Source organism: Protopterus annectens, chromosome 1.part1, assembly GCF_019279795.1.
Source record: "Protopterus annectens isolate FY-2018-M chromosome 1.part1, PAN1.0, whole genome shotgun sequence".
Lineage (NCBI taxonomy): Eukaryota > Metazoa > Chordata > Ceratodontiformes > Protopteridae > Protopterus > Protopterus annectens.
The window spans coordinates 395,728,541-395,755,232 of record NC_056726.1 but is presented as its reverse complement, the minus strand read 5'-3'; the positions used below and the strand labels follow the sequence as shown (position 1 = coordinate 395,755,232).

At 37.7% G+C, this 26,692-nt stretch overlaps 1 protein-coding gene across 1 annotated transcript in view; it reads right to left on the bottom strand.

Annotated features, from left to right (window-relative positions):
* The window catches only part of LOC122805350 (melanin-concentrating hormone receptor 1-like), a 1,084,535-nt gene extending 1,061,240 nt beyond the window's left edge, over positions 1–23,295 (bottom strand). The window contains exon 1 of the mRNA XM_044075440.1: positions 22,180–23,295. Within this exon, the coding sequence (XP_043931375.1) occupies positions 22,180–22,264 (85 nt within the window). The 5' untranslated portion in view covers positions 22,265–23,295. The remainder of the gene's footprint in view (positions 1–22,179) is intronic.
* Positions 23,296–26,692: the final 3,397 nt, after the last annotated feature.

Genomic DNA, 26,692 nt, shown 5'->3' with positions numbered 1-26,692 from the left:
ATGAATCATTAGTTTGGAATATTTCTAACTATGAGCTGACACCTGAAGAGTATAGGGTGTTGGATAAGGGATTAAGTTTTAAACCTTCGTGTGAGAGTAAGGAAACTGATACTATCTTAGATTTGAACGTTTTTTGTTGAACTATGTTGCGTTTGCAGTTTGGTGATAACATTGAACAGGTACATTCATTCAGGAAATTGACTACTTATGTACCAATTAACAACCCTTTGGTTGATGCCTGTTTGAAGTTGACAGAAGAGGAGATTTTTAAATATCATGATAGTAAGGCTCTGAACAGGAAGCGGCGAACAAGGAATAATTTGAGTTATTGTGAGAGGCAGGCCTTCAGAAATTTACCGAGTAACAACAAGATTTCAATAAGACCAGCAAATAAAAGAGGCCTCATTGTTATTATGGATAATATTCAGTATGTTCGATCAACGGAAAACATGTTAAGTGAGCAGAAATATTATAAGCTTATAACATTAGAAGAAGTACTGCTTCCGTTTTGGAGGCATTATTGGATAATTTGAAAAGTGGTTTGATTACAGATGATGTTTTTGGATATTTAAAAGTTGATTACCCTTTGATACCTTTGGTACAGGGCTTACTGAAAGTCCACAAACAGCCAATTGATCCACCTATGTGGCCAATTGTGGCAGGTGGAGGTTGGGTGACAGAACCACTGTTCCTCTACATGGAGAAGCATCTACGACCTGTTATAGACAAAAATACCACAGTCTTGAAAGATTCCAAACAATTTCTTATTGATCTTTATGAGTGTACTACTAATGTTGACATCTCACAGGGAGTGACTTTTGGCACCATGGATGTTCAGTCACTCTTTAAAAACATTCCTAACAGTCTAGGTGTGCAATATCTCCATGAGTACTTAACTGTGCATGGTGAATATGATTCTATACAGACAGATTTTATCTGTCATCTTTTGGAGATAGTCCTTGAGAAAAATGTTTTTACTTTTAATGGGAAGATGTATATTCAGAATGATGGCATAGCTATCCGCACCTCATGTGGCAATAGCTACGCCAATATGTTTCTGGCCCATTGGGAGAACACCATACTATTCAGAACAGAACTTTATAAGCGATATGTTATTTTATATCGGCGTTTTGTCGATGATTTGTTTTTTCTTTGGAGTGGTAGTCAACAGGAGTTAGTTGAATTCCATGAGATGGTGAATGGGTTTACTGAATGTTTAAAGTTTATTATGGAGTCATCAGTGGACAATATAGAGTATCTAGATCTTTATATTGAGAAATTAGGTAATGGTTTGATTAATACTGGTGTCTTTCGAAAGTCCTGTCATAAGAACTGTTTATTGAATAGATCAAGTATGCATCCCAGTTTTATTTTTAAGAACTTGATCAAGGGTTGAACCCTACATTTGAAGGGTTCAAGAGGGAATTAGATGAATTATGTGGCAATCTTACCAGTAGAGGTTATCAATTAGATGAGATACAAGAGAATTTGTCTGCTGTTAGTGATCTTAGGAGTAGTGTGGCTACCCCCTATTTTGGACCATGTAGGAATGTGACATCTTCACCTTCACAGAAACAGCCCATGGAACAACTTAGGGTCCCTTTGTTCTTTACTCAGGATAATAAGGAACTAGTTGAGATTTTTAGTAAACATTGGTCCATTTTGAAGGTTGATTCAGCATTAGGTAAAATTGTAGGTGATAGACCTAGATTCCTATATAGAAATAGAAAGAATTTAAGAAGGCTTTTGTGTTATGGTAATACTGCTAAGATTAATCCAAGTTACACTGGCTTCACACGACCCTGTGAGAAGTGTAATTTTTGTATGTTCACTAATACCTCTAACAAGATTATCCATCCAGACTTGGGCAAGGAATTCATTTTTAAGGTTGAAGCCACATGCACTACTTCTAATGGAGTATATCTAGCTGAGTGTGACCTCTGCCATTCATTTTATGTGGGCAAGATGAACAGAGCCCTCAAGAATATAATATGAGAGCATTTATACAGCATCAGGATCACATCAGAGCATAATTCTCTCTCCAAACTTACTGCAATGGCAGGGGAAGCACATAAGTTTAGTTTTAAGGTCTTGGAGGTTATAGACCCACAGATTAGAGAAGGTAATATTAGAAACCATACTGAAAGCAGAGAGGCACACTGGATTATTGTTCTTAGGGCTGACAGAGGATTAGGTTTAAATAAAAGGGCATCTATAAAACAGATGCTTAGAAATAGGAGGGTGCAGAAGTAATACCTGTACCCTATTTATGTCACCCCTATTATTATTATATGATCTATTGATTGCTGAATTATATAAATAGAGACATATTATTAGTTTTTAGATAGCTTTTATTGTTGTATTTGCTTAGGCATCTACAAGGTTTTTATATGCATTATATGTACTGTGACTTTAACTTAATTAATGGCTTCATTAATGCTTGTTTGTGATTTGATGATTTTTACAAGCTGCATATATAAGGAGATTGGAATTGCTTGTGGTTTTATGGTCTGATGAAGCTTTTTAGCGAAAGCACTTACCTCTTTGATTTTTATATTTTGTTAATAAATTTCTGAATATTAGAAATCATGAAGAGCCTGTCTGTCTTGTTACTGGCATATGCACTGGATTATCTATATCTATATCTATATCTATATCTATATATATATATATATATATATATATATATATATATATATATATATATATATATATATATATATATATATATATGGGTCCACTTTGTAATTTCGAAATACTGAAATCTCGAATTTCAGTATTTCGAACTTACAAAGCCAAATACTCACATTTCCGAAACCAGCAGAAGCACGAAATTCAAAATACTGAAGTAAGGATATTTCGAATTTCTGCTTCTGGTGGTATGGAATGTGGATGTTTGGGTTTAATTTTGCTAAGTATGTGTGTGTAAGTATATTGGTTAGGGGTTTAGTGTGTGTAAGTGTGTGTTTGAGGGACTGTAAGATGTGTGTGTGTGAGTTTCATTTGTGTTACTGTTTGTGTGATCTCGGAGTTAGAATATAAAAGTAGGGGGGTGCAGTTTACTTTAGTTTGTTTTATTGTGTGGGGCAGTTTTGTATATGTTTATGTGTGCACTGTATGTGTAGCATGAGTACGGGATTTTGAATTTCGCAGTTGCGTGTTTTCGAGTTTGTGAGTTGTGGTTGGGTTTTCGGCTTTGTGGTTTCGGAATACTGAAATTTGAGATTTCAGTATTTCGAAATTACAAAGTGGACCCATATATATATATATATATATATATATATATATATATATATATCGTATATGTATATATGGGATCGGTACTGATCCCCGAAGGAACTTTTTACCGAAGCGCAAACAGCCAGGCATGCTTTTTACTGAAAAAGCACTTTCGCGGAAGTATGCCTGCAGCTAGAGGGAGTCGTGGGGGAATGACTGTTGTGGAAATTGTACTACTGTGCAGATAAGGGAATATTAAAGTAGGGAGGTGTGGGGGGTGCAGGGGGCTTGCCCCCCTGCATAAAAGTAAATTTATTGTTTTCTTTTTTAACGCACTTTAACGAAAGTGCTTTTTCGGTGAAAGCACTTTCGTTAAAGTGTGTTCAGTGATTGTGGATTCAGACTATTGAACTTTCTGTCAATATATATACATATATATACATATATGTGTGTGTGTGTGTGTGTGTGTGTGTGTGTGTGTGTGTGTGTGTGTGTGTGTGTGTATATGTATATATATATATATATATATACATACACATATACATATATATATATATATACATATGTATTTTTTTTGGGGCGGTAAAGTCCTACCCCTCTGCTTCATATGATCTTATTGTTTGTATACAGTATCCACTACCTCATCTTTAATAGTAAAATATAGTAAAATCTTGCTTACTTCCTCTCTGGTCTTCTCAGGTTAATCTTCTGCATCCCTCATAGCTGATAGATAAGGAGTTACACCATCCATGGCACTTCTTTGGCCTGAGTAGAAGCATCTTCTTTGCTTCCCAATATTTTTCTATTCATCATCCTCTGCTATCACATCCTTGCAACATGTCATCATTCATACAACACACTGTCCATAGTGCCACTTAAATTACAGATACCTTTTATATGAACTCCTTAGTTTATATGAACTCCTTGGTGTAACCTTTTTCATTACACCATCAATAATTCAGCACTATACAATCATTTTGAACTGTCCTTTCCCTGCAATTACACTCCAGTCTTAGTTGTCTGGCATAATATAACATGAATCTCACTTTTCCGATAACCAAACTCCAGTGAAGTAATATATTTCCTTATCAACTTTCAAAGTGATTTACCCTTCTACCCACCATTCCATACACTACTGTCACCAAAATCAAGCAGTAGTTGTCCTTAAACTGCAAGCACAGGTCTTAATTTAAATTCAAACCCTGGCTCATTATAGCTTCAGTATGAAAGAATATGAAGCAGATTTGACATTGTCCTCATAAAGGTCCTGCACTTCAAAGTTCTTTTATCAAGCAACAGTTTTCACCTAATTTTGTCCCCAAACAATTTTTCCCTAATCCATATTTGAAGTGGAAATTATTAATGTGTTTACCATTAGTTCCAAAAAAACTATGTTTAAGCCAATAGAACCAAGCATAAAATATTCCTAAAATAATCCCTCTTTGGTATCCTTGTCGCATCCCTCAAGATAAAGATCTAAACAGCATTGTGTCTGTTCACCTGAAATAGTATTATATTGCATAACGTGTTTAACAACATCTGCAAATGACTGCATCAAGCATTCCACAGCAGTCTCATCAGTTTTAACATTGTCGTTCTTTACCTCCTCCACTTCTTTTTATGTTGCTGCTTCATACCTCTCTTATCCCTCTCCTGCCCTTAGGAAATGGGTTTGTTACCTGTGCTGATCAAAATCATAGCACCACATCTGAAAACAGCACTCAGCAAGTCACTCAAGAAAGTCATCAGACTCTTTGAAGTAGGCATCACTGGAATATCTGGTAGAAGCGTACCTCCTACTTATACATCACAGCTGCGGCATTCCACAGTACAGTGCAACCCCTACCAGAAGGTGTGCATTCAGTTGGCAAACACAAATCTTTCCAGTCTCTGCTACATATCAATTACTTAATTACCATATTGGAAAAAAAAACTTTCCTACAAGAACAAAAGAGTATCACCAGGGATCTGACCAAACTTCCCCAAGGCTGTGTAAATACCACATTGCATCTCTACAAAACATAAACAACTAGCATTTCAAACTTTCGTGTATTGCAACATTCTGCTTATGTAAAATGCAATATACTTCTGAAATGTATTCAAGATAATCTAAAGTTTTTACACTGACTTTGTACTAAAGCATTATAATAACAGACTGTCATTGCTTGTTTTACTGCATTTTTCAGAAATTATTGAGCTACCCTTTCAATTTGCACCTTTCTGCAGATATTCATGAATATTCTGTCAGTTCTTTAAACATGCTACTATAATACTGATAAAATGGAGTTCCATTAGTATGTATATTTTATTCCTACACTTTAAAGTATTTGAATCCTATCTGTATTCTAGTGATATATCAATGCACTTTGGCTAGCTGTGAAGCACCACTGTGTTGCGGGTTCGTATTTTTGCAGAATCAAAACATAAGTGCTCCGACTTTACTTCTAAAATAAGTCCATGCAACATTCTAAAATCACATGCCATTGGTGTCTTTTGAAATTTTGTCTGCAACCTTCAAGTGTATTTTCATAGGTTCATAGGTTTTTACTAAACTGACACCCAAGAAGATCGCCAAAAATCTGTGTTGCTTTATCACTAAACTTTGGTAGTAGACTAGCAATGTCCCCCATTATGCAGACTGTCTCCACATACCTCCAGTAAAAATTTGTGATCACCCATCCAGTCACCAGTCTGTTTTTTACGGATCACTATGGAAGTATTGTGCTTGACAGAAAATGGCAGCCTATTTCCCAAATGGGATATGCATTGGGTTAAGTTTCTGTCATGCTACATGGTGTTGTTGGTGTGGTAGCCTAGGTGTAGGTCTCTAGAGTGGGCAATTGCTTTACCACTGATTCTATTTAGGTAAAGCAGTTCAAAAAGTGTGAGCGCTGGGTCATTCATAGCATTCAAGGCTAAGCAGAGATCACACCTCAGGAGTCTTTATAACACTGTGAAGAGGGACAGGATTTTCAGCCTATCAGAGTAGCTAAAGATTCTGAGACCGGAGATGATCTTGGTGAGGAAGCATAGAGTTCTCTCAAGCTGGTTTATGTCCTTAGTGAGACATATGACAGATGTTACTTTGTATTCAGTGGTGGGCCTAATAATGGATAAGTAAAGTGAGACTTTAACTTCTTTGAACCTTGATGATATATTGTGAAAGATAATTTGTGTAAATTAGAAGGAATTTCTAACAACCTTACAAACATTTTGGTCAAAGCTGAGTCTTTTATCTAAATATGCACACAAGTCCCTGATGACTACGTCAAATTCAATTGCAGTTTTATCTGTATAGTAAGCAATATTGATACTACACTTACAAAGGAAACTGTGCTGCATTTCCTAATGTTAAGGGGGAAGCCTGTTATTAATATACCAATCAGCTGTTTGGCCCAACCCTTGCTGGAGAATTTCAGTTACAGAATGGAATTTGATTCCTGCGACTAGTTTACAGTCATCAGCAAACTTGGTTAGCCATAGTCCCTTGATATTGGCTTTTATGTCAGAGGAATGTATCCCAAAGATGGGGGAGGGTCCAGAACAGAAGCCTGAGGAGCACCACTGATGACATTTTTCTGTCTAGAGCAAATAGCTCAACCATAACTTTATGGCTTCAGCCAGTTACCTGAACAGCAAACCATGTATGGGTTAATATTGAGTTGAGAGAGTGAGCCAAAAATCCTAGTTCATAGATTCATGGGTAATTACTAGGCTATCTGCCCCTGTGGATTACTTTAAGACTAGCCAATTTCCCTTATAAAGGTAAGAATCAAACCCTGTACTTTGTATCTATGAGGTAAACACCTTAACTATTATACCAACCCAACCCCCAACAGCCAGTATAGGGATAGTGCCAAAGGGCTTGGCAAGGTCCATATGCCTCTTACTCATGGACTCAGTAACCCTCTCAAAGAACTCAACCATTCTGAGCAAGCATAATTTGCTCTTTCGAAAGCTGAACTGTTGGGGATATAAGATCACCTATATCAGTGTTTATAAGGTCAGCTATAATCCATTCTACAATCTTGCAAATAATACTAGTGAGATGAATAGGCCATTCTCCAATGGAGAGAAGTAGGATAAAGAGTTGATGGAGAGGTTTTCCTAGCTGGAACTTTACTCTTCCCAGCAGGCATCCAGAGTTATGTTATGACACATTAGCAGTATTTTAAATTTTGGAGAGTGCCAAAAGGACTTTGTCCATGTTGATTTCAGGAGGGAAGAATGTGAGAGATAATAAAGGTGACAAAAGGGAGGGTGGATAGGGAGCAGCTGGAAGAGAATTTGTCCACAAGAATATTAGCAGTGTCTTTGGACCAGAGAGGTAGATATCATTGCAGATAACTTCAGTGTAGAACTGATGGTTACTTTTAAGCTTCTTAATACAGCTGAAGATGTCTTATGGTTGTCTTTTGAATTAGTTGAAAACCTAAGTTCATAGCTGGCCTTACATTTTTATGACAAGTTTCAGAGCATTACTTCTCAGTTATAAATCTCTTTTATAGTGATGAAGTGGACACTTTTAGTGATGGCCAGGAGCTCCTTTTATTTTCTTGACGTGGTATTTTTATCATATAGGTTTAGCTTTAAACCTGACATTATGCTTATGCTAGATTGATATGGAGGCCTCAATACATGTATCCAAGATGGAGTAAAATTCAGAGGAGTAGGCAGCAGCCTCAGTAATAATGGTTGCTGGAGAGCGGTACCACTTGTGATTATCAGTAAATGATTTGTTTTAGATTAATTCTGGTACATAAAGAAATTATTTTTTTTCTTAAAATATTTTGTATTAATTATAACAAGTAAATGACAAACTTGAACAATAGAACTATCTAAACAAACAATATAATGTAAAACAAGCACAACTATTTATAAAAGTGTCTACTATACAATTTATATTCTGGTAATTCTTGATGTATAAAAAAGAAATGAAAAATAAAGTCCTTGTTGTTAACAGAGTTGTGACTGTTTATTTAGCAGTTCCTTGAGTTTCGTCCAAGTGTTGTGGGAAGTGATAATTCTAGTACCGCTCATCTTGATTGTTAAGAGTTCGTAGAACAGAGAAGTTACTGAGGGCCACAAAGCAGTTTTCTATGCAGATTATCACAGTAATATGGTCAGAGTTAACTGACAAGTATACTGGTGCAATTGGGACAAATGTTTGTGAGGACAAGATCAAGAATATTAGAACTTCTAGAGAGTTGGGAGACAGGTTGGTTGTGTGCATTGGCATTTACAAAGTTCAGAACTTTCTGGGCATATTTTCAGTTGGTAGTATGTTTGCCAGTTTTCTGTGAGGATAGCTGAAGTCACCCACAAGGAAAGTATTAAGTTCATTTGTAAATTTTTCTAACTGGTTATGGTATTTTGCATGCTCTTTAGGATAAAAGAGTGGGATCTATAGTTGGCTGTGACGTGATAATTAATTTTATTGACTGTAACTAAGACTTCAACCGGTTCCAAATTTGTATCATGCAAATTCTGGGGATAGTCAGTAGAGTTATGACTAAATATAGATATACCGCCACAGTTGCTGGTGAATCTGAATGCACAATCTGCACTGTATGGGTAGTGCATGGAGTAATATCACTTCAACGGAACCAGGTTTCTTTAATTACACAAATGGAAACGTGTTTGTGGTTATGGAAATCCTCATATTCAGAAATGTTGTTGTTTAGACTTCTAACATTCATAAATGCTACCATGATATTAGCTAAAATGGAGTTTGCTACATTGGGATATTAATCAGACAAACTCAACCTTAAAAAGGCACTTTGGGCATAGCATTAATTTTAGCCAGTATGTGGAATCCAAGGGGAGAAATATGAAGGCCCTCTCTGGGAAAGCAGGTGGGTCAATTAACCATTTCTTACCATGTGGCCACACACTGGATTCCCTTAAAATGACACTGATTTACTATCTATTTACTAAAGCCATTTATTTTATCCTTGAATTTAGGCATGATGATAGAATGTTGTCCAATGCCAAGGCCTTACCCTGTTGAAATACATGATCAGAGGACTTAATGATGTCTCTCTGCATCTCCTCCAAGGTAGATTGCCTAAGAGGATTTTCTCCCAGATGGGCAATTACAAGGTCATAACTGCATTTTGGACTTTGCAGGGACCTAAGGGTCCTAGTGATATCCCTAATCCCTAATCCTTGTATCAGAAAGACAGCTGTCAGCCTACCTTTTGCCAGCCTAATATGTGCTGTATCTCTTATGTCTTCCAATAGAGTTACCATTGACTAAAATATTTCTGGGATGCATTGCAAGCTTATGGAGTCATACTTGCATAGACTTGTCATACAGGTGACTCCTAATAACAGCAAATGTGGGTACAAATGTTAAGTGTGGTGTTAGTACTTATGCTATATGGCTGAGGTAAGCTGGTAGAATGTCTAGGAAGCTTAGATAAGGATTTCATTGCCACCTCAGCACCTGCAGGAGTGACTTTTTTTTTCAGGTGGAACTGGTATGATTAGAATAAATGGGTTGCCAGTAATTATAAGGCATTTGCTACACTGCATCAGAAAAAAAGGTTCTAGTAGCCTGGAGAAGGATAATGCTAATGTAGGCTGGGACATACCTCTCAACAGTCCAGATTGTCACAGAATGTCCAGATGCTTGCTTCATGTTTTTGGTCTGTTCTCATAAAATTTGTAGTTTTCTGGCAAATCAATTTTGAGTGAGATTTTTATCTGAGAATAATTGGTTACACCTGTAGTTAAACATGGGTATTCAAAATTCTGGGTTTATGAAATACAGTGGAAGGGTAAATGAATTTAATGGTTTTAAGGGGAGTGTCTCTACAAAATGGTGCCATTCTTTGATCTGATGCCAGCACTAAAAGAAAAGTTTTTCCCACCCTTCTGGCACATCAAGATGGAGCTATTCTTCCCAACAGCCTGTGTCCCTCAATTGTTATGTTAACACGCAAAGAAAAAAAACATTCACCAATCTAGCACAAACCAAATCCATGCCCACACTTCCTGATGTGTGTCCCTCAGCTGAGGAGTAAAAAAGTTTCTTTCTACTTCTAACAACTGTAGCAGCTTGCTACAACTTAATACTATGCAAGAAATGCTGAAGTGCTTCAGTCCTAACTTGTGACTGCATAAGCAGTATCAGCACTCATTTCAGTGCTGGCACTCAGAAATGCTGATACTGTTGTGCCGGTCACACTCCCAAATAACCTGTCCCTGGGATGGCTTCCCTTTTCACCCCACCCTAGCTACACTTCTGATTTTGTGCTAACTAAAAAGACCTAAATGAAAGAGGAGTGGGAAGAAATGGTACAGTCAAATTAACCTAAAGAATAGGCAACTTCAGAGCCAATAAGTTTAAGAAGAGAATAGGAAGGGGTGGGAGGTTGAGAAAATGTTTCAATCACAGCAGTCTGTTCGACGGGAGAAGTTGTTTCACTAAGTTTTCTCTTGAAAACCATGCAATGTGTTCTTTTTCCTTTAAATAAAGATACCAGTCTTTAGCTCCTCCCCGTTTCAATTTTTATTCCTATGATTCATCAATAGATGCATCTTTGCTCTCTCTTAACCAGAGCTTTAAATATTTTAATCCACTGCAATAAAATCGAACACTACAATGAAAAAAAACAATAATGTAAGAAACAATATAAGGAGTATAGATTGAGCAAATTTAAAGCAAGGAGCAGAAGAACATGGGAGAAAAACATTCCTAAATAGCATTTGCCTCTATCATACTTTCCAAGTATAAGAATTACTTAGAACAAGAATAGCAGTACATCCATTGATCAGACTCCTTGTCACAGCCTTCTGTCTACCAGCTGATGTGTCTCAGGGATCAGTATATGGCCCACTCCACAGAGTTTGTACAGTATATCACTTATATGTAGGAAGCTGAAACTTGCACATTACCCAGGCAACATAGCTATATAATGTAGAGGCAATGATATTAGAAAAACAACCCTTCATTTAAACTTAATTAATCTCACAGAGTTACCATATATGGACAAGAACTTAAGCATCATTTTCACTAATGGAGAGGCCACAGATAATGTTGTTGTATCTTTCGGCTTTTCCTGGTTAGGGATCGCCACAACGGAAATTCGGTCCGCTAATGATTGGCAGTTGATTTTTACGTACCGAGTTGCCAGCCCTGACACACAACCTTCAACGAAGGAATGCCCATTCATGCATGTCTCCATGCAGAAGACGCTTTAGCTAAGAGTCGAACTGGACAGCGTCTTACTGTGAGGCGACAATGCTACCGCAGCACCACCACCCACAGATATTGTAAATAATGTAAAATATTTTAACATCCAGTTACAATACTGAACTCAAGTTAGGCCAAAAAACAAAAATAAAAAGTTAAGGTAGCCAGTTTAGAGCTAAACATTTCTTTCTCACTTAATATTTAGATGGCTCCCTAAAGTGCACTAGAATGACATTCTTTGCCCATACATTCAAATAATCATGTCAAATTCAGAATTCACAAATTTCCCTAACTTACTAAATAAACTATATTAGCAAAAATTCAGCAATAGCTCAGATACTGTCATTTGCTTATTTCTTGCAGACTTTTGTACATTACCATTTGGTTAGTTTATAACAATCTCCTCGATCAAATCTCCTTGCTTTATATAGTATAAAGTAGTATAAGCATGGATACTAAAACCAAACAATATCAACCTTGCTCATAAAAAGGGGCTCAAATTAATGCTCAGGCATATCTCTTGATAGGCTTATAATTCTGTTAGGTCTTGTTGATACACTTTTTCTTAGTTTGTGCAATGGTTTGCATTTTTGTACACACACACACACACACACACACACACACACACACACACACACACACACACTTTAAGATATGAGCTATATACAAACACACAGACACTTTTTATGCATCTTCCTGCCAGACTATAAGGTAGTAATCACCGCCAACAACCACTAATATCAGCTACTAATAAGACCTTTATCAAAGGGTGTCTAATTATTACTGTGCAATATTATTATCCAAATGATAAGTGTGACAAACAGCAAGGCTTATTTGAAGTGGCTTGGACAGTATCACAATATACAAGCAATGTACTCTAGAGCTTAAATTATCTGTACATAAAACAGCCATAGTTGAAAGGTTTAAAAATATTTAATAATAAGTAATAAAAACACAAGACAATACTTCTTACTACACAGTGCTAGTCAAGAGTTCAGAGATCACAGGAAAATGCTTAAAATAATACAGTATAATAGTTCTGACATCAATACAGAAAAACAGCTAGTTCAATTTTCCTATTTCCTAGCAATATCTAAGAACAAACACAGTTCTAAAATAAACTTACATATAGAGCAAAGCAGTGCTGGCAATGTTGGATAGACAAATGCAAAATGCTCTGAGTCTCTCTCTCTCTCTTCTTAAATTGATACCACAGTACTACTGACTCATTTCAGATTACATAATTTTTTCTCTGGTTCCCAGGCTAACAGAAACTCATAGTTTAGCACCCCTTTTGATCTTGCACCAGATCAGGAAGGTACTGCAATAAAAGACATTATACATGTAAATTCTAGCAATTAACTCTGGTCTCAAAACAATGGCAAGAATTCCTTCATCGAGACATATCGGCTCTGAGTTTTGAGATCAAGCAATTATACAATGCTTGACTTATCAACTTTCCTCCAGCAGAGTGCAATGTGGTTACATTTTTGAAGTTAAACATTTAACAAAGAGAACAAGCATGTGGCTTACATTAATATTTACAAATGACAGAATTATCTACAAAATTCTAGCTTGCTAGGCTGGTAGCCTTCACATATCTTCACACTGCTATTTTTATGTTTACCATGCAGCAGTAGCATTGTCGCCTCACAGCAAGAGGTTCTCCTGGTCGATTCTCGGCTGGAGCGCCTTCTGTGTGGAGTCTGCATGTCCTCCCCGTGGTCGAGTAGCATGCGCGAATGGGCGTGCCTTTGTTGAAGGTTGGGCATCAGGCTGGCACCTCGGTACCATAAAAATTGACTGCCAATCATTAGCGGACCGGAGTTCTGCTGTGGCGACCCCTAACTGGGAAAAGCCAAAAGAAAAACAACAACAACAACATGCCTAACTAAACTCCTTTTCAACATTGACTTCCTCAGTCTGTCAAATCCCAGAGCTCTTTTTTACTGAACTATGCTGGACAACTCAGGTAGTGTTTAGATCATTTTACACTGTTTCTAGACTAGGGTTGCCACCTTTTCAAAAGTCCAAAGTTGGACATTTTTGGAACAAATGTCAGATTTTGCAGGGCAAAACATACCCATGGCCAGTACAAAGGGCAGAACTTCACTTTTATGCCTAAATAAAAGCTTATTCTTGTAGTACTTTAGTTGGTTATTCTTTTTCTTATAACATTTAGTTGTTTCAGATACAGAATAACTGTTTTATGCAACTATTACATAAAATATACAAAATAATTTTGCCCTAATATCTCAGGACATTTCCATTTTTTCATTTTTTTTTTTTTTGCAGGACACAACTACCCAAAGAGGGACTGTCCCTCGCAAAGTGGGACAGGTGGTAACCCTATTCTAGACTCTACAATTCTATTACAAATGCATACAGTCATTTCACTTCAGCTATTCTTAACTATATATTAGTTATGACTGACTGACCTTTTCTGTTTTCTGTTATTAACCAGAAATGAGCATTTGATCAGGGTGCTCCAATTAAAATGTCAAGTTTTCCTTATCACAAAATGTTTTTCTTCCATTTAACCCAGTTCAAGACTGCTGTATGCAAAGAAAACTTGATTTAAGTATTATTGTTTCCTGACTGAAACTATGTGTTGTTTCTCTGCACTATCCACACCAGTATAGCTTTTTATGAAGTCTTGTGTTGTTTATTTTTTACATCTGTAGCATTATCTATAACAATTGAGGCAGTTAGAATAAAGGAGAGTAGCTTCACTTTGGCCTCTCCTGACCTTAAGAAAACAGATTAATTTGGCAGGCTATTAATTCTAACAGGAACGTAGATTAAATTTCTAGGTAGTGACTGCAGAGTCAGCATTTTATTTATGTTATCGGTTACTAATGACTAGTTCTACATCTCAGTTAAAAAAAAAATTGGCTTGGAACTACAAGTCTCAGCCTGAACAAAACATCTAAAAAAGTATTCTTTTCTGCCAAACGTTCAGTTCCACCTTATAATAACGTTCATGAGATGATCATAACACAGATCAAAGGGAGTTATAACAAAGGACATATGAGCACTTTCCAGAGACACTCAAAGATGTAGAAAATCCCAGTACAATAATTCTTTATGTCATTGGTGAGAAACAACTACAATAGATGTTCTTCTCATCACATTGCACTCTTTTCCTATAAAATTTCATAATGTGAGCAGAAATCTAGACTGTAAAATGAAATGCCATCAGCATGGTAGCCCCTTAAGGGCATTTTTTTGGTGTAGTAAATCTGAAAATAATAACCACTTAGAGTCATGTGAGGGTAGTAGCACTGCAAAAAAATTGAGATTGGCTGAAATGTCATTTTATTTAGATTTTTTGGAAAGCAGCTGTCCTTTAATAGTACTGGTCTTTACTGCTGAATTAATGTTCTTTATTGCATGTTGGAGACTGGTTTAGTACATTCAAGTGTTGTTTAACTGATACTGAATAATGTTACTGTCCTGCTTAATGGATGCAGTCTAATGTTATTTACTTTTTACACTTGTATTTTTTATATATATATATATATATATATATATATATATAATATATATATATATATATATATATATATATATATAAATATATATATATATATATATAAATATATATATATATATATATATATATATATATATATATATATATATATATATATATCCTTTATTGACACTAATGTCTCTCATTTTCTATTTCCTGTTTTACTTTCTTGCTTATGTTTTTGTGTCATTAACTTGACATGGGTGTGCTTAGTGGCCATTTCTACCTCAAACAAAAAGATATAAGCATTCTGCTCATTGTGAGAATGCTGAAACAATGTATCTCATTACTTTTAGTGCCCTCTGAGAAGACATACACACACGCACTCACACGTCCACACACACACACACACACACACACACACACACACACACACACACACACACACACATACAGAGCATGGTTTACTATCAAAAGATTGAACATTGGTTCAGCAAACACGGAAAGTCGAACAGTAGTTAGTCGAATTATGTGTTGCCGAACATAAGGAGATCGAGAGTACATATCAGCGAATGCAAGTGTACATTCGCTGATATGAATTAGATGGTATGAGTAGAATCACAGTACAGTGCGGATTGGGAAATGCATCCTTTCCTCACTGTAGTGCGATCTCAGAGTTAGAATATTTAACTTGAAGGGAGTGTGAGGGGCACAGCCCTCCACAGGGGGGTGCACGGAGGCTTGCTCCCCTGCTAAAAACGTGAATGTCAGTGTAAGTGTTTAACTTACATTTGCACCTATTCTGCCATCACTATCCATATTCAGCATAAATGTAGAATTTGCTGAATTCAATCAACAGATTCGACATTTTAACTTAATTAGTATGCAAAAAGTATGAGGTTATTTTCGAAGTATCGAACATTCATTTTCATGAACTTCAATATTTTGATAGTAAACCACACAGCATTCATAGATTTAATTTCATAAAGAGATACAAATCCCGGAATAAATCATGGGAAGATGGATAAAGCCCCCCCAAAAATTGCCTATAAGCTAAAGGTTACCACAAAGGGCCTGAACATACAACTAAATTCTCAAGAGCAACAAAACAGTTTGCTGTACAGGATATGATGCAAAGAATTATGGGAAATGCATGCAGAGTGCAGCTAACGATTACAGATTTCTTCATCTTCATGCAGAATTATATTATAACCAAAATCAAAGGTCAAGATAAAAAGAGTACATATATTTCACCTTTTTGGGATCACTGTTGCTCTCCACCAAATTTTAAATGACATATTTATTGTAACTTTTCAGTAAGCACTAAAGCAGAGAACAGTCAACCTGCAACTATGAATCAGAGCAGCAGAGAAAGCTTGCATTTTCCATTACATTGTCAGGGGTGCCTTTCTTCACCTTAAATTTTTACATCTGTATAAATCACACAGTGCCTCCAAGTTACCTCTGAAATATAGTGTTTATGGTTAGTAGTCTTAACTAGTTAACAAAATGCTTTTATACCATTAAATGATGCTATCATATTGCCTCATTGTACGCGGCGCATTGTAAAAGATATGAATGGCATGCTTTCATCCTCATAACATATTCACTTTCATACTAAATACACAACATATTGTCAAAACTTTCTTACTATATATTTTACTTCAGAGATTAGTTACTAAAAATCACATGAAGAAAGCTTATAATGAAAGATTTAATAAATGTGGTTAGCAGAAACTGATTTTGTTTGTACTCTAAGTATGAAGATATATTAAGGTTCTGAACACTAAACTGTCCAACCAATAAGCTGGCCTGAATGCACACAGGCAAGGAAACTCAAGTCTGGAAATGTACTCTGACAACTGGTAAGGTCAGCCAGAAGAAAGCAAGAGAGAGAGAGGAGATAAAGAGGCCAGTGTCCTGATATCCTATCCTGGGGAAGAAATCACTACCTATGCAACCCTGTGTGGAGACCAGGAATCTCACAGGCCAACAATAGGCTTAGGGGGAAGTGACAGGATGTCCTATGCCTGATAGGTGGATGTACACACTTGGGGTGCTGATGCAATTCCATATTGCCCTTCTTGGGGATACAGATGTTGACTGACTGCCTTTCATCTCATGTGCTGTATCTTATTAGATCCTTGCTTCCCAACTCTAGATATTATGCTGTATGGCCAACTTTACAAGTAGTCAAGGAGGGGGATGCTAAACTAAAAGGTACTTCCAGGACTACTGATAAGGAGGTGTCGGGGTACCAATGTAGAGCAGAGGAGGATTTGAGGATATGCTTGAGGGCCAGTGGTGTGTCAGATGTTGAATGGAGGATTAAAATAAAATAGACAGTTTAACCTCAACAACATAGTCATGATTGTGTCATTTGCAATAATTTACTGTAGTCAACCCTAACAGAAATAGATGACTATTCCACTCATCTCAACTTTCCTACATAACTAATATGGAGTGGTTTATTTGTACCTAAAGATAGCATTATACTAAACAGCTATCTACCTGCTGTCCAGCACATCTAACATGCAATTGTTATTTGTTCTACTTTGTCTAATAATGTAATGTAGATTAAAGCTTACATGACTGTTGTTCTTGTTTTCCCTTGTATAGCATAGTTTCCATTCTGTTTTTTTGCAACTACTGCAGTTTCAAGACAGAGTATTATAATATCAGATTATGCAGCAGAATCTACTTAGAAAAAATTATAGAAGTATTTACTGCAAAAAAAAACAAGCAATGGTTAACTAAGCAGAAAAGCTGTTGCATGTTAATGTGTTAATTTAACAACTCTGTTCCATAAGAATCTTTTTCACAGAGAATACTCTCTGGTATGAGCTTTTCAGAGTTTATTTTACATTCTACATTGCTCCTAGGTCTCTACTGACAATGAGCTTCAATCCAGTTGGTTTCTGCCGTCACTAGAGTCTCTGCCATTACACTCCACATATGAGTTTGGCTTGGGGGGGCTGTGGAGTTCAGATTCTCAGCTGTAGGTGGCTTTAAAGAGCCAGTATTATTACATGTAAGCCAACATAACCTGCATCTGCTGTCTTTTATCAGTGTGATGCACACACACACACACACACACACACACACACACACACACACACACACACATATGTACATGTGCACACACACACGCATGCATGACCACACACACACACACACACACACACACACACACACACACACACATGCACACACACACACACACACACACACACACACACACACACACACACACACACACACACACACACACACACACACACACACACACACACACACACACACACACACACACACACACACACTCACACACACACACACACACACACACACACTCACACGCGCTCACGCACACACACTCAATACACACACATTCGCGCACGCACACAACACACACACACACACACACACACACACACACACACACACACACACACACACACACACAAACCCTGGCTTCATTACTTCTGTGCTGTTTATCACTCATCCTTAGTTGGGCCATTATGTGGCAGCTATTTCACTGAAGATTAACCTCCCAAGTAAAAGACAAGAGTTCCTATATAAAACTGATATGTCACCACTGACCCTAGGACCCATGAATTATTCCTATTATAATATGCTGCTGGCACGGTGATACAGCTTGCCATGCTCCAGAATTAGTTAACAGTTATGTAGCCACAACAGGTTACGGACGCATGATGACATGTTTCTATTAAAGCCATGACATGAATCTTAATGTTTCTGAGCAATAACATGTGATAACTTCCAATACCTTCTGCTTTGTAATAGACTACTGCAAGGTCTTGTCTTTCAGCTTTTCCCAGTTAGGGGTCGCCACAGCAGAACTCCAGTCTGCTAGTGACTGGCAGTGGATTTTTACGGTGCTGATGTGCCAGCCCAACTCCCAACCTTCAAAGAAGGCACACCCATTCACCTACCTGCATGTCTTTAAACGTCACTCAACCACAGGAAGAACATGCAGATGCCACACAGAAGGCGCTCCAGCTGAGAATCAAACTGGAGAACCTCTTGCTGTGAGTTGACAATGCTAACCGCTGCACCAACACAGCATATAGGCTACTAAATTGAAATTAATGATGTGAGGACTGAAGCATCAGAGTACATATGCAGTTCTCAGTATAACACACACACACACACACACACACACACACACACACACACACACACACATATATACACATATATGTGTGTGTGTGCATATATATATATAAAATGTAACATTTCCCAGGATGTCCTTCTTGCATAGCTACCAGATACTGGAGTTTTTCTCCTGTGGCAAAGAATAGCAACTATATTGCTGTATTGTACCACTTGTTGAGAGACCTTACTGTGATTTATCATGGGACTGAAATGAAAGTTTTTCTGAGGCAGTGGTTTATTTACTGACTGGTTTATTTTGGTCGTGACTGCTTCAACCCCATTGCTATGTGTTTTACACCCCTTTTTAGAGAATGGACATATCCAGAATGTTCCTAATGTTATAGTGTTTGAGAAGGGGATGACACTGCTGTTTATTGTCATGCATTAAAATCATATCCTATTTCAACATCTGTTATGATTTAACATGGTAATTATCCATTTATGACATCATTCAAGAAATGTACTGTGGATATCCAATACACTTTCTCAGTATGACAGCTGACTGCATCTAACTGAATTGTGATGCAGTGTATTATCACTGATCTTTCATTCAACACAAACATCACAGGGTGCCGAATCATAACTCTGTCATCTATATCTCATTAGAATGTTAATGCTAGGAAGTGCAGGTGGTCAAAATTGTTTATAGGAGTAAACAGGACAAGATCGATATGGCAAAAGTACTTTAATAAGCAGCTGGCTTTTGCAAGATTCTAATGTATAATAAATCTCCTAGGTTGTCACTTGTACTTAGGCTTTGTAAATAAATAATTTCTCTGCATCTGACTTGTTAGCTTTTCAAACTTTCAGAGTGACTTCACTTATTAAGGTGAAACCATCTCATATTGTACAAACTTTCAGAGTGACTTCACTTATTAAGGTGAAACCATCTCATATTGTACAAAATAAATAGACTATGGCATTTTAGCTGGCTAACTGTATTTGAAATTTACTGTGATAATCAGTTGAAATACTTGTTTGTCAGGTAAGAACTGGTCCAAAAAAGGCACAGCAAACCATAGACATTTCTAGATGTGACCCAGGATCAAAGGAAAGCATGGCTTTTCAGAACTGCAATATAAATGTCTGGTGTAGTCTTCATTAGGGTTCATTGAGTTTACATACTGGCATTTCACTGCTTTTACATGCAAATGAACTACTTTGGTATGACAAAATAATAATATTGTCAGAGTCCTAAATATTTATCTAAAGAGCAGAAATCATATGAAACTACTGTAGTTCAGAACTGCACAGAGGCACTACTGGGAACAGGTTTTGCTGTTTTTATTAATCTGCCTAAAGTTAGGATGGCCGCGGTGGTGCAGCGGTTAGCATTTCCACCTCACAGCAAAAGGCTTTTCGGTTCGATCTTTGGATGGGGTTTCTACCAGGTGCTCTGGTTTCCTCCCACATCCCCAAAGACATGCTGCAAGTGGATTGGACATGCTAAAATTGGCCCTAGGCGTGAGTCTGTGCATGTGTGTGCCTTCCATGGAAGGTTGGGTGCCGGGCTGGCAACTTGACACCGTAAAAACTCCACTGTCAATCATGAGTGGACAAGGTGATTTGCTGTGGCGACCCCTAAAGCCGAAAGAGAGAGAGATTAATTTTCCTAAAATTAAAAGCAATATCATGCTCCGGCCAAGTATTTAAAATCTTTACCCTTTGAAAAGAAAAATGTTTTATCTTCAAATTACTTTGTATCATGTTATTAATTTGTTAACCAGGTAAAGCCACAAGGCATAATTGATTTTTTCAGGGGCAACTCAAGAGAACTATGTAGGAACATGTCTTTATCATTCACATAGTAGGCAGAGAGAACCTAAGAGAATCAAACCCAGGATTAGTGGTTGACGCTCATTAGCAGTGCTCATATCCTTAATCCATGGGTTATGGCATTTGTCTTCAGCCTGACAAGACAGTCTAGGAAATGCAGAGCACACTAAATAACATGTATGGTCCTCGCATCTTTGTACTAAACTGCTAGACTGCTCAGTATATTAATCAAATCTTAATGCATTCAAAAGTCTGACATAAAATTATAACTAGATATTTAGTGATCTAATATCTGAATTAAAATTATGCATTCAAGCAAAGATGTATGTGTTTAGGATCGTCAGCAAAAGTGTCCTTAAATGTAGTCGATACAGACCTTATCTCAGCAGCCTTGCATTTTATATGTGGATAAAGGAATCTAAGGTTCTATTTATACACACAGTACTTTTGCACTGCTTAATTATTTTTTTAGTTTGTACTTAATCACTTTGGAATCAGAGGCTAAGTCATATTCTGACACATTTCCCTGACTAGACCAAAGAGAAAAAATAATGTAGCATAGTAGGCACACAGCTGCATTTTGTTCAGATGAACACAAAATTTCCAGGAATACATAGAGGTCCCTGATAGATTTAAATGCCCAGATAAAATGCCTATAAGGCACATAAGCAAATGCAAGCCTTAGAGATTGTTAGACTTTGTTATAATCTGTTAAAACTGTCTCCATGTCATGTATGATGTCCCCAGGTCTCTAGCTGTGACAAGAAAACATTCTTAGTTATGTTATCCTTTTCACCTGCCCATCAAAGTAACTGTTCAGTGACAAAAGAACTAAAAGTCATGATATAACAGAAAGGAGCATTATACAGTAAAGCTACAGGTTAGCCTTTGTGAAGAACAGGAAAGGACCTCAGAACCAACAAACTATATTAAACTCATCTGCAGAATACCGGAAGTTGAATGTGCTATACAAGTTATTAATTGCCAGCACCTAATGCTGTGACACCAGGCAACAACTCAGTAACATCTGCTGTCCACCTTCAGAGGGATCTGTAAACATGTAAGGGACGTAAAACCTTAGAGTAAATGATGTAACTAACTCATGTTTACCTGTAGAGTAGTAAGAAAACTGTTTTTAAGGTTTGCTTGTCTATTCTCAATTGCATATAAATTAAACTTTGCACTTTCTTGGAAAGTCTAGCCTTGAAAGTAGCTAAAGGAAGGAAGCACATTACTAAAGTTTTTTAAAGGACACATATGTTAATGGCATGCTTGTTACTATGCACATAAATATATACATTCAGACATATACACATATGCATGAACTTACTATTGAGAGTGCCATTATATTCATGTGCTGATGTGTTGCTGCAGTTCTTCTCCTCTTCAGATCTAAATATTTTCCCCACATCCATGCTTTTCTTTTCAGTCTCCAGATGAGCTCTTTAATGATTTCTCTTAGTTAATTCACTCTCAGTTTTGAGTAAAGCTGCTCATCTTAGCTTCCTTGAAGTGTAATGCATCAAAGAGTTCATGTCTCATGAGAATGTGTTTTCATGTATTTGTATCATGTCCTTATATTCAGCTCCTCAAAAAGGTAACTGCAGTGGAAAAAGTGGAAAACTCTCTTCGGTACCTCCTGTGTGCCATCTGTTTTGTTCTCTCTCTCTCTCTCTCTCTCTCGCTCTCCCAGTTTTCTGTGCTTGAATTTCATGAAAAGGTGTGCCTCAGACCACTGACTGTAAAACAGATCCAGAAACCAGTGAATTTTTATATTGTTTTTACTGCTCCCTCCTACTTTAGAGCCCTGTTCAGATTAAATGACATCAGAAGTCATTAAATTCATTAGTCCACATTCGTATAAAGAGATGGATTGATATAAAGTTAAACCCCTGAGCCAGTGACAAAAGATATTTCTGCATCATTGCTTCATCACAAAAAAAACAGCAGCAACACTTCGGAAAGGGGGATTCTTAGAATGTAGCACTAAAGCAGAAATTACACCTCTGAAGAACAGTTTTATGTGAAACGGTCTGGGAGAAATTCAATTGTGCATTATCCATGCAGCCATTTAATAATGATGTGTCGAAAGAGCTGAGCTGTTCAGCCAAGAAAATGAATTGTTGTTGATCAAAGATTTTTCCCACAGCTTCATGTGAAATCTCTTTGGATGTCAACAGATAGACCTAGGTAAAAACGGTGAAAACAAAGAGGGGATATGGTGCAGAGATACAGCAGCGAATGCATCAGTACCACCAGCCACAGAGAATTACAAATACCAGTATGCAGCATTAAAGGAAGCCAGCAGACAAGAGTTACTCATATCTAATAATTACCAATTAGTGCCTAAGAATAGGAAGAAGTCAAAGATAGCTGCAGCTTTCTAAATAACAGACACAGTGAAGCATCTGAATCTGTGTCTTAAACAAACATAATTATTCTGATACCAAACATCAGTAGGATGGAATTCTGAATAGTAATAACTACCAAAAAAGTATATTAAACCACTAGAAAGTGAAATTTGCGAAGACATAAAAGTGATTTAAATCTGGCAGAATGAAGCATAGTTCACCACTAAGCATGATAAAGTATATTCAAAATAGTCTAGATTATAGCAACAGCCCTCAGTCTGTCAAGACAGATGAGAAAGTACAGAGCACAGTAAATAGCATACATGATGCTTGCATCTTTGTACCCAATGTATCTGTCAAATCTATGCACAATGCCAGAGATTGAGCTTCCCCTTGATTTTTCCCTTCATAATGGGAAATGCAGTGAAGCTGAAAGATTTAGGACTCAATTACATAGCTAACTCAGTTCTTTCTTTGGTTCTATTTTGAAACTCAGAATCAGGTTGACAAAATAAAATTTTTAGGCAGTTCATTTTGTTAGCGATTCAGTTCTACACGAGAAAAGGCACAGATATTATGCAAGGTATTGCTATGTTTCCTGCTCCCTCCAGACTCACTAAACTCCATATACTGACAATCCCTTAAAAAGTACAGAGACGTAACCGGAGTGCTGCAGAATACAAACGCCACTGCTGAGTCACTCAGAGCAGAGTTAGTACTGACAAAAACATCTTTATAGAAATAATGACATCAACAGAGAGGGGAAAGGAAGTCTGTTGCTTAGAAAGTTAATATTTTAAATGTGTTTCATTGGATTTTGTAGATAGGAACAGAAGGAATGAAGCTAACTGATGAGATGCTGAGGAAGCATGGGGGATTGGAAACATTAGCCTTTTGTCCCTGGACAAAAGCAATTGACAGAAGCTAACCTTGAAAAACGTGATGGGCTGTGGTGACCTGCACCACTAAACCAAGAAAAAAGCTGAGCTAAGATTCCAAATGAGCTCTTGACTGCACTGTGCAGCCCTTGCTAGGAAAGCAGAGGGCTCAGAGGGGAAATGTAGAGATATGAAGTAAGCTATGTACAAGCTTATTATAACAGTAGATCTCCTACTTATCCCTATTGCAGTATTCCTAACACACAGGTTAGCACTACTATCATCTGGCCAGGGTACCAAAAGTTTACCTTCCCAGTATCGTACATCCAAAATGCGACCTCAGCTTGCAAGCATTGTGTATATAGATGGATGTACAAGCATAATTCTTCAGACTATCTTCAAGCCAGCAGCCTGAAGACACCTGAGACAGAAAACTGGTCAGCTGGGTAATATTTACTGAAAATGTGTACAGAGAACCAGGCGGCAGTCTCCAGAATGGACCTGGCATCCACTCCTTTTTAGAAAGTTCCAGAAGCTGCTACTGTTGTGGTAGAGTCAGCTGAGGGCAAGAGGGCAAGGACTTGCCATATTGAGAGTAACAAAATGAGATGGCCTTAGAGATCCAGCTTTCAATGGTTTGCTTGGACACTGGTTGACCCAGTTTAGAGTCCATGAAAAAACAAACAGTTGATCAGATTTTCTTTTGATTTTTGATTTTTCCAAACAGAATCTTAGCTATCTGTGAATGTCCAGAGAATATAGTATATTTCCCCGATTCTGTGGGTTGAGGATAGAAGGTAGGTAGGTTTATAGCCTAATCAAGAGACAGCTCATTCATTATATTAGGCATGAATGAAGGATTAGTCCTGAGGGTCACCCTATATTTGTAAAAAATAAGACAAGAAGGAATATCCACAAGTGCCTGAAGCTCTGAAACTCTCCTAGCTGAAGTGAGGACCAGAAGAAGAATAGTTTTCCAACTGCAGAATTTGAGGTTTGAAGTTTGCTGATGTTGCCAGTTCAAACGAAGGTAAGATATGATTCTCCAGCACCAAGTTAAGGTCCTATGTAGTGGTAATGGGCTTTCTAGGTAGTCTAAGATACAGGGGCTCCTTTATGGAATAACTTGACCTCAGATCAGGGCATAAGTGGGGGAGCAAGAGGTAAGCAAGCAGAGATGGCTGACAGGTGGGTTTTGATGGAAGAGTAGGCCAGACCTGTATGTAATAGTTCATCCAGATATTTCAGAATGGAGGGCACTTTTGACTGGTTGGGGTCCTGTCCATTTCTTTGGCATCAAAAGAAGAATCTCTTCCTTTTGGGTATGTAACATTTTAGAGTGGTGGGTCTCCTGGCTTCTTGTATTACTTTAATGACATCCTCAGAAAAGTGCTACCTGTAAATAATCAGAACCTTATCATCCACAGAGTTAGGTTTAGGAATGACAGACTAGGGTGTAGCAGAAACCCTTTCTGTTGAGTGATGAGATGCACTTGGTGTGGCAGTTTGCAGTACTTGCCCTTGGCAACAAGAAAAAGAAGAGGAAACCAATGCTGTCTTGGCCAAGAAGGAATCACTAACAAGAGTTTTGTTTTGAGGGGGGGGCACTTTAGAAAAACTCTTGAAATAAGCGGTGATGGAGGGAAGGCATAGAGGAATTTTCCTACCCACTGAAAAGTGAAAGCATCTGTCCTCCAATTTGAGGGGCAAGGGTCCCTGCTACAAAATAGTGAAAGCTGTTTGGTGGTCTTTAAAGCAAACAGGTCTATCTGCAGAGTCCCCTAAGCAGTGAATAGTGACCTGGAAACCATGTCTATTCAGGGTCTGTTTATGTGGGCTCTCTAAGGACCTGCACATTGTCCTGTGATGGGATGTATGTGCTGTGAGCAATACATTTTTCTGGGTGGCAAGATCCCAGGCTTTCTGTACCAATCTGCACAATTGGTAAGATCTGGTCCTTCCTTGCTTGTTTATGTAACACATTACTGTTGCGCTGTCTGTGAGTACTCATAGGGTGCCTGGTTTCCAGCAATGTGAATAGACCTGAAGAGCCTGGAAATTATGTTGATGTGTTCTTTTAATAGCATTGGTAGCCAACTGCCCTGCACTCATTGGGTGCCTGTCCAGGCCACCTATGCCTCATCCAATGCATCTGTGTCCATTTCCTGAACTGGGAATGAAGGAGTGAAGGGAAGCCTTGGGTTGAGGTTACTCTGTCCCTTCCACCATAAGAGTTCTTGTCTGAGACAGGGTAAAAGGGAGATCACTGTGTCTAGAGGGTGTGAGTGTTAAGACCAAACTGTTTTCAGGTACAATTGGATTTTCTTTATATGCAGTCTGGTTAGAGGGAGCATTTTGATAGTAGCTGCCATGAACCCCAGAGCTATTGGGATCTCCCTTGCTTAGCATTGTCTGAGGGAGGCATGGTTATGGAAATAATTTGTAATGCTCTGCATCTTCTCTTGAGGTAAGAAGGCCTTCATTCTTTTTGTGTCCAGCCTGCAGCCCAGAAAACCTAGTTCCTGAGATGGATGCAGGGAGGGTTTTCTGTAGTTGATCATGAACCCCAACTGTATTATGAGGAGGAGGGTGAACTGGAGATGCTGTTGGAGAA